Source organism: Bos grunniens, chromosome 17 (genome assembly GCF_055505025.1).
Source record: "Bos grunniens cultivar Pamir isolate PY7600 chromosome 17, Bosgru_T2T1.0, whole genome shotgun sequence".
In the NCBI taxonomy this organism is placed as follows: Eukaryota; Metazoa; Chordata; class Mammalia; order Artiodactyla; family Bovidae; genus Bos; species Bos grunniens.
Genome location: NC_141181.1, coordinates 14,563,024 through 14,576,278, shown reverse-complemented (window position 1 = coordinate 14,576,278; position 13,255 = coordinate 14,563,024). Strand labels below are relative to the sequence as shown.

The following is a 13,255-nucleotide window of genomic DNA, read 5'->3' as shown; positions in this document are numbered from 1 at the left end:
TACAGTGAACTCCTACAATCCAATATCAAAACTGGAAACACCCGTTTAAGGAAAAAAATAACTCAATATATCAAATAAGCGATTTTTGTAAAGCACAGTTATTTCCCATCACACTTCTTAACAAGAAGCGATGGGGATATGACAGTGAGCCTCTAGATGGGACATTCTAGGTCCTGCAAGGGTCTGTCTTGCTTATAGCTAAGGTAAATGCATATATGCATGCTGACACCAACATCCACCTTCTTCTTGCTAATATGAATCAACACACGTACAAGTTGACATCTATGAGTGTGCACTATACATATAAATATAGCTTGTTAAAAAATAAAAATTGTTTTCAAATTGACTTCAGAGGACTTGCTCAGAAGGGCACTGACTCACAAAGTGTCTCAAGATGATTTTTCAATGCAACAAGTTTTAGAATTAATAAGAAACAACAAATTAACTGGTTTGTCATTCCAGGAACCTAGAAAAAGTTAGAGCTGGAAAAATCAATGAGCGCAAAACATACTGGCTAGGGCAGAGAGAGAAACTGTTAGAAATGGACGGCTTACAAAGGGGATTATCACTTGGTGAGGAAATCAGCCAACTTCCAGGGCCAGCCTGTGCTTTGAAATTTTATTCCTCTATGACATTTCCACCCTGCTCAGTCCTGGGAAATCTACTCAAGAAAGAGCTCTTGAAACTCAAGTAAAGAAGGAGAAGTTGGTTCTTAGGATGTCAGAGGCAAGAGCTATCAAGTACTAGAGACAGGCAGTCCCCAAGTAAATAAGAAAATAAGTAGCTGGCAATCTAGAAAGCCCATAGGAAGTGATGAGAAACTCTGTCAAGGAGACTTTTTATGTTCCAAGGTATACACACCAAAAGGAAAAAAGTCATAAATTCTTATAACAATCTGATTAAGTAACAAGCATTAGTTGATATGTTTTTTAAGAGCCTGAAATTTAATATACATTGGAGAATATACTTTTTTATTTTCCCCTAGTCGTCTAGAATGCAGAATAAGAAGGTAAGAAAGGCAGTGTAAAAACAAACAAACAAAAATCCCTGTCAGAAACTACACATTCAGCCATTCTGAATAAATATTAGAAGCAGATACACACTAGACTTGCAGAGTAAGTACCCAATATTATCTTTATAAATCTTTATTAAATATATTTCCCAATATATTTCACCTAATGAATAGTTGAATATTGATTTATCACAATTCATGAAACAAAAGTGACTGATATTTTTCCCCTTCCTATTTAATTTTCTTTCATCTGACAGCTCTGCTGATTGAAGTACAAATGCATTTAAGTAGGTAGATTTGTGGGTTAAATAATAAGACTGAACTATAACTCTTATTGAAAATCATTTGACTCGTGGAATTCTGCTAAAACAGCAAAACAATCCATACAAGCTTTTAACAATGAGAGTTGGTGGGGGAAAAAAGATAGTTTAATTACGTCTCATGTAATCAAAATATTCAGTTTGCCTAAATGGCCCCTTCTCCCTAGGATTCTGGAAATTTTACTTTGGGAAACCATTTGATCAGTTATATGGAACAGTCAAGAACATGGAATACTGGTATTTATTTTAGTTATAAAAGAAGGCTCTATTTTATTGATAGCAAGTTAAGAATCCCCAAGAGTTAGAGGAGAAAGTTTTGTTTCCAAAACATCAGATGTAACTTGAGATACACACTGAGGTCTCTCGCTATGATCTGGACAAACCCCTTATTTAATAGAGTCTCCAAGGAGCACTGACGTGTCATTTCCAGGTTGCTTTCATAAAGACACTTTAGCAGCTGGCTCTCAGTTTTAAGGGAAGCTTCCCAGGTGGTGCTGGTAGCAAAGTATCCACTTGCCAATACAGGACACGCAGGAGACACGGGTTCGGTCCCTGGGTCAGGAAGATCCCCTGGAGGAGGAAATGGCAACCCACTCCAGTATTCTTGCCTGGAGAATCCCATGGACAGGGAAGCCTGGTGGGCTAACAGTCTGAAGGGTCCTAAAGAGTTGGACATGACTGAGCGACTAAGCATGCAGGGTATTTTATCAATGAAGAAACTGAGGCAGAGAACACCCCAGTGTCTTGTCCAGGAGTCAAAGCTTCATCTTCTGATTAGAGCATTTTTTAACTTCCCCACTTTGTCTTATTATATTACTTGATTATACCTTCTTGATTATACATGATACATTCTTTAAGCATACAAATTTCCTTTAATATGTATCTTTAATAGGGCAGTGAGACAAGAAATCACCTTTCTTTAAAAGCACAGCATCTAATTCCTGATTAAATCAGACAGTGTTGGAACCCCACTGGCACAGTTCATTTCATGCCTAGAAAAGTCCATGACTCGGGGGAGATGAGGGACAGGGTTGGAGCAGCATGGACCTGTCTGTCTAGAGGAGTCTTTGAGACTTCTGTTTGCAGCAATTTGGCTTGCTAGGTATTCTTAGATGCTCTCTCACTACAAAATATTTAGAAGAACTAATTATTCCATCTTTTCTGTGCTCATAGGAAGTAAGAGAAATCATCAAGGGGCAAAACAAAACAAAAACAATACCCTAAAACCACCGAGCCCTAACCCCTCAATAGCTAGAGAAGCAAATCCCACTCTAGCTGGAATTCAGAGTCGGCACTGAAGGGAGACTGGGCTGTGGCCCATCAGGGAGCTGAGCCTGAAACTCTGGGATCTGGTTTGGGATGCAGGGGAGCAGGAGTGTTTCTGGGTCAGCATTGTTCTCAGATGCCAGAAGAAGCATTGCAAATCCTCCTTGGAGAAAAACTTCTTCAAGGAAAGTCCCCAGGTCTTTCACAGATTCAGATCAAATCATGTGAGAAATATCTTAAATGCATAGAAAAGATAGTTCATTACAAAGATGACTTTTAGACTAAGAGCAGACTTCTTGACAAGACAATGGAAGCTGGAAGACAATGGAATAATAACTTCAAAGTGCTTTGAGATAGTAACTGTCAATCTAGAATTTCAAGACTGAGGTTGAAATAAAGACATGTTTTGATATGCAAGAGCATTTACCCTCAGTAGACCTAGAGTCAAGGAGCTTTAAAATCATCCAAAGAACTCCTCTGAGATGCAAGGTATAACTTCTATAACTTAACATACACAACTATGACCAAATAAATAGATTTTTTTTTAAAGGAAAGAATAAAGAGAGTCTTTTGCTGAATGTGCTTGGAAACTGCTTTTCACCTCCTCCTTAACTTTACCCAGAGAAACAGCAAATCAGAGAAGTGGGGTGACACATGACTGTGGCTGATCACACCATCCCTTTCAACTGGATAAAGTTGATTATTGAAAAGCCTCAGCATGTTTGACTTGGGGTTGACCAAAACCACAGGATGATTCAATACTGTTTCTGTTCTCTTGGTTTTACATCCTGTGGTTTGCTCTTCATTGGCTGTCTTTCCAATCAGAGCAATCTGTCTAATTGAATAAGACAATAAGACAATAATTAGTCACTAATAAGAAAGTGACTAATGAGAAGAAAAAGACAGATGACATTTATCTTGAGAATAAGACAAGGCTAAGAAGTGTCTAATTTCCATGTCCTTTTCCAACATAGCCAATGAGGGAGAATTTATTCCTCTAGCTCTTTTCCTCTCCCAACTGTTTTTTTTTTTTTTTTTAAATATAATACCTCTACATCATTGTCTGAGGACACTGATGATATTCTGGGATCTTGAGGTCCCCATGAAACCACAGCATAAAACTAGTTACTTCTTTCACCTACTTATAAGTAGAATACATGTTTAGCATCTGTAAATTATGATTAATGTACAAAGAATGAGTCTGCTTTCCATTCAACTGTTTACACATCAGCTCATGCTTATTTTATTCATGAAAATAAGTAATTGGTAAGCATTTATTTTAGCAAGACTTTCAGAAAGGTTTAAATAACCAAATTAAACTTTTATGTACTGAGATATTTAAGTATCTATGGAGAGTAGGTGACGACGAATACCACAATGCTACTTGAATGTGCATGCAAACTGTGCAGCTTCTTGCTGTCTTATAATCTCACAGAGGTGCAGAAGAATCAGGATGCAACTGTGCACATCCTGGTTTCATACTCTAGGTAAGGCCCCTGACTCTGTTATACTGTCTCTCTTTAAACTTTTTACTGCAAGCATGAGAACAGTCCTTAGTGTGAGGAATCAACGGGTAAAGCTCAGGTGCCAAGCAGTCTGAGCTGCATGTGTCAGCTATGCAGGGAGTTTTCTGGGAACACCAGCTCTTTTGAACCTAATCCCCTTGCAGGGAGGTAAGTTGAGTTTGGGTGTAACTTTTCCCACTGGAGGTGGAGACATCTCCATATCACACTGTCAGACCCTCTGAGCTCTCTGTTTCCTCTGCTTGTCATCCTACAGGGTAGCTCTTTCCAGAGGCAGAGGGGTGGCCTCTCCCATTTTAGCAATTATATACAATCTTCCAAATTGGATTGTTTATCACTTTATTTCTCCCATGCATAGAATCATTGTCCTCCAGACACTGCTTGTGGACAGAAAATATGCCACCGGTACCGTAAGTAGCCCGGCGGGAATCCTGAGCAGAGGATGAGGGCACTTCCTCCGTCAGTGGCTCCGCCCACCTGCGGCCACTGCCCCAAAGACCCAGGCCCTTGTTCCTCTGCAAAGACTCCAACTAAAGCTCTGTGTGGACCTGGGAAAGAGGGCTGGCACATCCTTCTGGGGATCAACTAGCCAAGAAGTCCTCAAGGACTACCTCACCTTGTTTTTCTTCTTGCTGCTTTTCCCACACAGGGTAATACCAGGGGAAAAGTTGAGTCATCCTGGAGTGTGAAGTCAAGTGGGCCTCAGGAAGCATTACTACAAACAAAGCTAGTGGAAGTAATGGAATTCCAGCTGAGCTATTTAAAATCCTAAAAGATGATGCTGTTAAAGTGCTGTATTTAATACACCAGCAAATTTGGAAAATTCAGCAGTAGCTACAGGACTAGAAAAGGTCAGTTTTCATTCCAATCTCAAAGAAATGCCAAGGAACATGCCAAGAAATGTTCAAACTACTGCGCAATTGCACTCATTCCACATGCTAGCAAAGTTAAGCTCAAAATTCTTCAGGATAGGCTTTAACAGTGCATAACCGAGAACTTCCAGATGTACAAGCTGGGTTTCAAAGAGGCAGAGGAACCAGAGATGAAATTGCCAGCATTCGTTGGATCATGGGGAAAGCAAGGGAGTTGCAGAAAAACACCTACTTCTGCTTCATTGATTACACTAAAGCTTTGACTGTGTGGATCACAACAAACTGTGGAAAATTCTTAAAGAGATGGGAATACCAGACCACCTTACCTGTCTCCTGAGAAAGCTGTATAGAGAGCAAGAAAGAACAGTTAGAACAGGACATGGAACAACTGACTGGTTCCAAATTGGGAAAGTAGTATGACAAGGCTGTATATTGTCACCCTGCTTATTTAACTTCTGTGCAGAGTACATCCTGTGAAATGCCAGGCTGCATGATTCACAAGCTGGAATCAAGATTGCTGGGAGATTTATCAACAATCTCAGATATGCAGATGATAATACTTTAATGATAGTGAAGAAAAACTAAAGAGTCTCTTGATGAGGGTGAAAGAGAAGAATGAAAAAGCTGGCTAAAAACTCAACTTCAAAAAACTAAGATCATGGCATCCAATCCCATCAATTCATGGGGGCAAATAGATGGGGAAACAATGGTAACAGTGACAGATTTCAGTTTTTGGGCTCCGAAATCACTGTGGATTGTGATTGAAGCCATAAAATTAAAAGACACTTGCTTTTTGCAAGGAAAGCTATGACAAACCTAAACAGCATATTAAAAAGTAGAGACATTACTTTGCCAATAAAGATCCATATAGTCAAGCTATGGGTTTCCCAGTAGTCATGTATGGATGTGAGAGTTGAACCATAAAGAAAGCTGAGCACCAAAGAATTGATGCTTTTGAACTGTGGTGCTGGAGAAGACTCTTGAGAGTCCCTTGGATAGCAAGGAGATCAAACCAGTCAATCCTAAAATAAAGCAAGCCTGAATATTCATTGAAAGGACTGATGCTAAAGCTCCAATATGTTAGCCACCTGATGTGAAGCGCCAACTCATTGGAAAAGACTGGATGCGGGGAAAGATTGAAGGAAAGGGGAAAAGTGGCAGAGGATGAGATGGTTGGATGGCATCACTGACTCAATGGACATGAATTTGAGCAAACTCTGGGAGATAGTGAAGGACAGGAAAGCCTGGCATACTGCAGTCCATGGGGTTGCAGAGAATTGGACACAGCTTAGCAACTGAACAACAGCAATGAAACTTGAGTTGCTGAAGTTACAGGTAGTTGGCATATCTGGTGCCTTTGCGAGGGGAGGAGACTACAGGACTACCCAACTCTAAACATAGCCAAAGACAAACATGAAGATCTTGAAGATGTGCTACAAGGCCTTGTCCTTTATTTGGTTATATCCTATGTAATAGTCATAAAACAGTGCAGGACCCTATGGTCCTTACCTCCCCACCATATCCTGTACCTGCCTTTTATCTGTGGAAAACTTCAGTCAAAAAAAATAAATGTAATCAGAGAAGTGAGAAATGCAGAAACAAAGGAAAACAGTCAAAGGAGACAGAATAATAATGATGTAGTCATGAAGCATAGTCAGGGACCTTTGGTTCTTTCTCAAGGGCTATAGATAATAGTTTGAGGCATCAGTGGTCTTACATATTAGAACACCAGGGTGAAGAAGCTAACTACATGATGACCAGACTGTACCCACGACATAAGCTGCCACAATTCTGAGAATTGGCCTCAAAGAAATGGGAACAAACAGATCCTGGAACTGATGATTAACTGTACCTTAAACAATCAAGATGATGCTGGTCAGACCACCGACAACCAATTTGAAGATGACTGTCAGAGCTGACTGGCTATTTCTGCAGGTAGCCCCCTCCGTCTATAAAAGCTCTTGTCACTCTGGACACCAGTTGGGGGAGAGTAGGCATTTGGACAGATGTCTGCCATCCACTCACCCCAGTTGCCGGCATCTGAAATAAAGCAAACTTTCTTTTCCACCGACCTGACTTGTCTCGCGGCTTTTGAGTGGCAAGGAGCCAGAGCCCACCTCACTCTTTCAGTAACAGCTGGTATTTCAAAATGAATTTCTGACTTACTGCCAAATCCCCTGTGCCCTAGGGGCAGAGGAGAATTCATTCCTATTTCTCTTCTCAACTTTGGCACCACTGATATTTTAGACAGTAGTAGCAATTGCACCCTACTCCAGTACTCTTGCCTGGAAAATCCCATGGATGGAGGAACCTAATGGGCTGCAGTTCATGGGGTTGCTAAGAGTCGGACACGACTGAGAGACTTCACTTTCACTTTTCACTTTCATGCACTGAAGAAGGAAATGGCAACCCACTCCAGTGTTCTTGCCTGGAGAATCCCAGGGATGGGGGAGCCTGGTGGGCTGCCGTCTATGGGGTGGCATAGAGTTGGACACGACTGAAGTGACTTAGCAGCAGCAGCAGTGTTAGTTTCTCAGTTGTGTCCGACTTTTTGTGACCCCACAGACTGCAGCCTATTAGGCTCTTCTGTCCATGGGATTCTCCAGGCCAGAATACTGGAGTGGGTAGCCTTTCCCTTCTCCAGGGGATCTTCCCAACCCAGGGATTGAACCCGGGTCCCCTGTATTGCAGGCAGATTCTTTACTGTATGACCTACAGGGAAGTCTCTGTATTTTAGATAGATAATTGTTTATTGTTGTGGCTATGCTGTGTGTTGTTGAATGTTTAGCGAGTGTAAGCATAGATTCTGACAGACTGGACATATGGAAGGTCAGATCATGTATAAAAATAGAACTCTGACACACAACCTCCAGCAACTAGCAGAGGAAGTCAAACTACAACCACTATTAATCATCTACCCCAAATTGTCAGAACTTAATCAATAACCCCCAGCTTTTCTGATTCATGCCTGGCTTCCAATTTGGGAGCAACCAGAGAAAGCCAACTATGCTCCCCTGTCCATCCACAGGCTGCCTCCAGTTTATCCAAGATGACAGCGTCTAATAAGGGCACACCCTTTCTTCACTATAAAGCTTCCCACTCCTCTGCCTACCTTTGTCATTATTGTTGTTCAACCACTAAGGCTCCTCTGTCCTTCACCATCTCCTGGAACTTGCTCAAACTCATGTCCATTGAGTCGGTGATTCCATCCCACCATCTCATCCTCTGTCACCCGCTTCTCCTCCTGCCCTCAGTCTTTCCCAGCATTAGGGTCTTTTCCAATGAGTCAGCTCTTTGCAACAGGTGGTCAAAGTATTTGAGCTTCAGCTTCAGCATCAGTCCTTCCAACAAATATTCAGAGTTGATTTCCTTTAGGATTCTCTGGTTTGATCTCCTTGGTGTCCAGGAGATTATCAAGAGTCATCTCTAGCACGACAGTTCGAAAGCATCAGTTCTTCAGCACTCAGTCTTCTTTATGGTCCAACTCACATCCGTATATGACTACTGGAAAAACTGTAGCTTTCACTATATGGATGTTGTTGGCAAAGAGATGTCTCTGCTTTTTAATACGTTGTCTAGGCTTGTCATAGCTTTTCTTGCAAGGAGCAAGTGTCTTTTAATTTGATGGCTGCGGTCACCGTCCACATTGATTTTGAAATTCAAGAAAATGAAATCTGTCACTGTTTCCACTTTTCCCGGTCTATTTGCATGAAGTGATGCCTGCCTTTGAGTCTCTGCCAAATGCAGTGATGGTGTTTGACCCCCTTGCTGTAGTGAACTCTGAATAAATTAGCTTGTGATGTAATAAAGTTTTGGTTTTTGTCCCCATTTCCCGACACACAGCTGCTAAGTCTTTGAAGCCAGGTACCTTCTGTATGCTAATAGGCTTACCTTGTGGCTCAGGAGTAAAGAATCTGCCTGCCAATGCAGGAGACATTGGTTCAATCCCTGGGTCAGGAAGATCCCCTGGAGAAGGAAATAGCAACCCACTCCAGTGTATTCTGGCCTAGGAAATCCCGTGGACAGAGGAGCCTATCAGGCTACAGCCATGGAGTGGCAAAAGAGTCACAACTTAGTGACTGAAAGCAATGAAATGACTGGTAGCTGGCGCTCTCAGGGAGCCCCTGGATGGGGACTGGTTGCCAGGGAAACCAACCAGGCGATCATTGTAACTTTCAGTCCCACTCCCTGACCTCCAGGGAGGGGAAGGGCTGGAGGTTGAGTTAATTACCAATTATGCCTAAGTAATGAAGCCTCCATAAAATAGTCCTAGTCAAGGAGTTCAGAGAGCGTCTAGGTTGCCGGGAGGGTGACTTATTCAGAGGGCATGAAAGTTCTGTGTCCCTTCCACCCTCCTTAGCTTATGTGTCTCTTCCTTCTGCCAATACTGAGGCTCCTCTGTCCATGGGATTCTGCAGGCAAGAATGCTGGAAGTGGGTAGCCATTCCCTTCTCCAGGGGATCTTCCTGACCCAGGAACAAAACCCAGGTCTCCTGCACTGTAGGCAGATTCTTTACCATCTGAGCCACCAGGGAAGCCCATCCTTTCTGATAAACCTGTAATCTAATAAGTGATCTGTTTTCCCGGGTTATGTTAGCTGTTCTAGAAAATCACTAGACCCAAAGAAGAGGTGGTGGGAAACTCCAATTTATACGCCATCAATTAGAAGCACAGGTCACAACTTGGACTTGCTTTTGGCATCTGAAGTAGGAGCAGTCTTGTGGCACCGAGTCCTTAAACTGTGGGTTCTCTGTTGTCTCTGGGCAGATAGTGTCAGAATTGAATAGAATTTTAGGATACCCACTTGGAGTCTGCACAAACTGGAGAATTACTTGGTGTGGGAAAAACCTGCACACATCTGGTGTCAGCAGTGAAATGAGTACAGAAAAGTGTAGCTAACTTTTACGGAATTTGCATGTGGTTCTGTCATTTTTGCCCATCACATAATTCTAATGAGATAGAAAACATGACCTTTAGGGAGTGGACACAGATTAGCTAAATTCTGACTGTATAGCAGTGGTGAGGTCAGAAAGAATAGGGCATTGTGGCATATAATTGGGGGGCAGTTTTAGTTGTTGGCGGGGCTGGAGGGAGGAGAAGAAAGAGACTGAGTATATAGAGACATTGGTCTCTATATATAGAGACCAATATATATATACAGACATATATAGACTATATATAGAGACATTGGTGTCTATATAGGTCAAATGAGACATTTGATGCATATATAAACTAGTTTACATCAAATGTCTCATTTGACCCTCACAAAATTTTGTGGGTAGTCACAACAGAAGTTTTTTTATTGCTTTTGTTATTAGTGGCTGCACTGGGTCTTTGCTCTGATAAGCGGGCTTCTATACTTGTGGCCCATGGGCTTAGTCGCTCTACAGCACGTGGGATCTTATTAATAGTTCCCTGACCAGGAATCGAACCTGCATCCCTGGCATTAGAAGCTCAGAGTCTTAACAACTAGACCACCATGGAAATCTCACAACAGAGGGGCTTATTTTTCTAATTATTTTGCTTTGCAATATTGTGATGGTTTTTGCCATACATCAGTATGGATTGGCCACAGGCACACATGTGTCCCCCACATCCTGGACCCCCCCACCCCGCCACCTCCCTCCTCACCCAGTCTCTCCAGGTTGTCACAGGGCAGCTGCTTTGGGTGCCCGGCATGCTACATCACACTTCCACTGGCTATCTATTTTACATATGATAATGTAATGTAATTCTGATTTTGAATACGATTTTATCCCTGATCTAGGAGACCAGGGCAGAGGAGTTAGGATACCTTCACGCGGTTGCATGGGAGTCACCGTGAAAGGTCCAGGCTTCCCTGTCCTCCCCAGCATTTGACTCACCACCCAGCCACTCCCAGCATCACCACAGTCCTGTACTAAGGACCCTATTCCTCGATATCAGTACCAGCAAAGTCTCATACCTTGATGTGTAGAGCAAATGACCGTGAGTTCCTGGCTTATGTCTCCAGACCGTCTTACAGGAATCAAAAACTCCCCAGCATCCTCCTCTATTTTGTATTCTGCCTCTGGAAAATAAACTGTTGATTCTAGAAAAGAGGATAGATAAATTTTTAGCAAGACTTAAGTTTGATTGGTGATATTGGTGATATTTCAACCCAGGTGGAAATGTACATAATCTTGACCTCTATATATTCCAGCTCTATGGAATATAGTAAGAATAGGAAATATCTATCATTAAGTGGAGCTGGAGAGGTAGTGAAATTAAGTTTAGGAGGTTCCTTTTGAAATGTTAAAAGGGTTATCTAGCCCTGAAATGGGAAGGAATATCAGCAATTTGGTTTCTTTTTTGGAGGTCACATTTTAGGTTTTCTAAATAAAGATCACAGATTTCTGTGTTTTACTTTTAATGTTTATTTTTTAAAATGCTTTTAACAATCAGGTCATCTATTCATGAGTGTAAAGAAATGTTTTCTGCTTTATTTAACAAACATTTGATTCAACACTTATCGAGCAGACACCATGGGTAAGACACAGGGCTGAGAAAAATAAGCTACTTGTACTGCTCTTAATTCTTAAAATAATATTCCCATTGAAATTTTATGAGCTGGATGTGTGTGTGTGCACATCTGTTACGTTACCATTCTCTGTCCTGCAGTTTGGGATGTAAAAACACACACACAGGCATCATCAGGACAGTTGCTACAATATGAGTATGCTGCTGCTGCTGCTGCTGCTACTGCTAAGTCACTCAGTGTCCGACTCTTAGTGACCCCATGGACTGCAGCCTACCAGGCTCCTCCATCCATGGGATTTTCCAGGCAACAGTACTGGAGTGGAGTGCCATTGCCTTCTCCATATGAATATGAATACTGGTCATTTCTTGATGTGTACTATTTTCCTTGGGGTTTTTCAATGTTTTCCAAGGCTTCTCATTAAGAATGCAATGTATAGTTGAAATACATGTGTTTGTTTTAAAAAAATAAAAATTTGAAGTGGATTGTTTCCACTCATAGAGTCAAGTGATGAACTGAAGTGACTTTCTGAACCAAACCACATTTAATAGGCTGAAATCTCTCTTCTGTATTATATATACATATATATAATATATGTATATATGTGCAAACAGTGCTCAGTCCGTTCAGTCATCTCCGACTCTTAGCGACCCCATGGACTGTAGCCCACGAGGTACTTCTGTCCATAGAATTCTCCAGGCAAGAATACTGGAGAGGATTGCCATGCCCTCCTCCAGGGGATCTTCCTGACTCAGGGATCAAACCTGCGTCTCTTGGCAGGTGGATTCTTTACCACTGCGCCATATGCACATACACAAATTCTTCCTCTTGACAATGGACGCATGAGGAAAAATACTGTAGTTCACCATCCATTCTTCTTTTGGAACTACTACTAAGAGTTTGGGCTTCCCTTGTGGGTCAGCTGGTAAAGAATCCGCCTGCAATGCGGGAGACCTGAGTTCAGTCCCTGGGTTGGGAAGATCCCCCACCCGCTCGAGTATTCTGGCCTGGAGAATTCCATCAACTGTATAGTCCATGAGTCAGACATGACTGGTTGGCTTTCAATTCACTTCACTTCACTACAAGTTTACCCAGAATTCAATGTTGAGTTATCTAGTTATCATATGTTAATTTTTTTCCCTTTAGTTTCCTGCCTAAAATGATCTCAACAGACACTGGTGTCAGTCTTTAGAAAACCCTGGTCCCGATTACAGAGGGAAAAGACTGGTGATCATTTTCATTCTGCCATTTTACCCGCCCCTGTGGTATTCTACTGTCTGGACATCTCTTGATTCAAAAGATTGTCATCATGGAAGAAGCTAAAAGTAATGTTATTAATGTTAAGTGAAAAAAACTGATACATTGGGACTCAGTTATCTAGTCATGTTCTCTATTTTCCCATTCTGAAAAGCCTGCTCCTATCCATCTATGAATCCAAATCCCATTGTATTCTTCAAGCCTCAACTGGAATCCTGGCTACTACGAAAAGCTTAATAGTTTGAAATGATGGTGATCTTTCTACTTTCTTAGCTCAGAACACTGGTTTTGGCATGCACCCTCACATGTAGCTTTCTTATTTGATTAATGTGTTTAAGCATTATTATCACAAAACTAATGAAATACCTCTTCATTCGGTGGTGAGGGCAGTGTTTTCTATTTTTGTCTACTGGAGTGCCAAGCATGTGAAAAACAGTGTTTCTCAAATTGTGTTTCAAGAAAACTAGAACTTAAAGATTTCAAAAGATATTTCTTGGGTACAACAAATT

The 13,255-nt window shown here is 41.6% G+C and overlaps 1 protein-coding gene across 1 annotated transcript in view; it reads right to left on the bottom strand.

Annotated features, from left to right (window-relative positions):
• The window catches only part of LOC147355046 (FRAS1-related extracellular matrix protein 3-like), a 121,416-nt gene that overhangs the window by 17,758 nt on the left and 90,403 nt on the right, over positions 1–13,255 (bottom strand). The window contains 3 exon segments of the mRNA XM_086349361.1: positions 3,273–3,433; positions 5,320–5,335; positions 10,938–11,063. Coding sequence (XP_086205487.1) covers positions 3,273–3,433; positions 5,320–5,335; positions 10,938–11,063 — 303 coding nt within the window.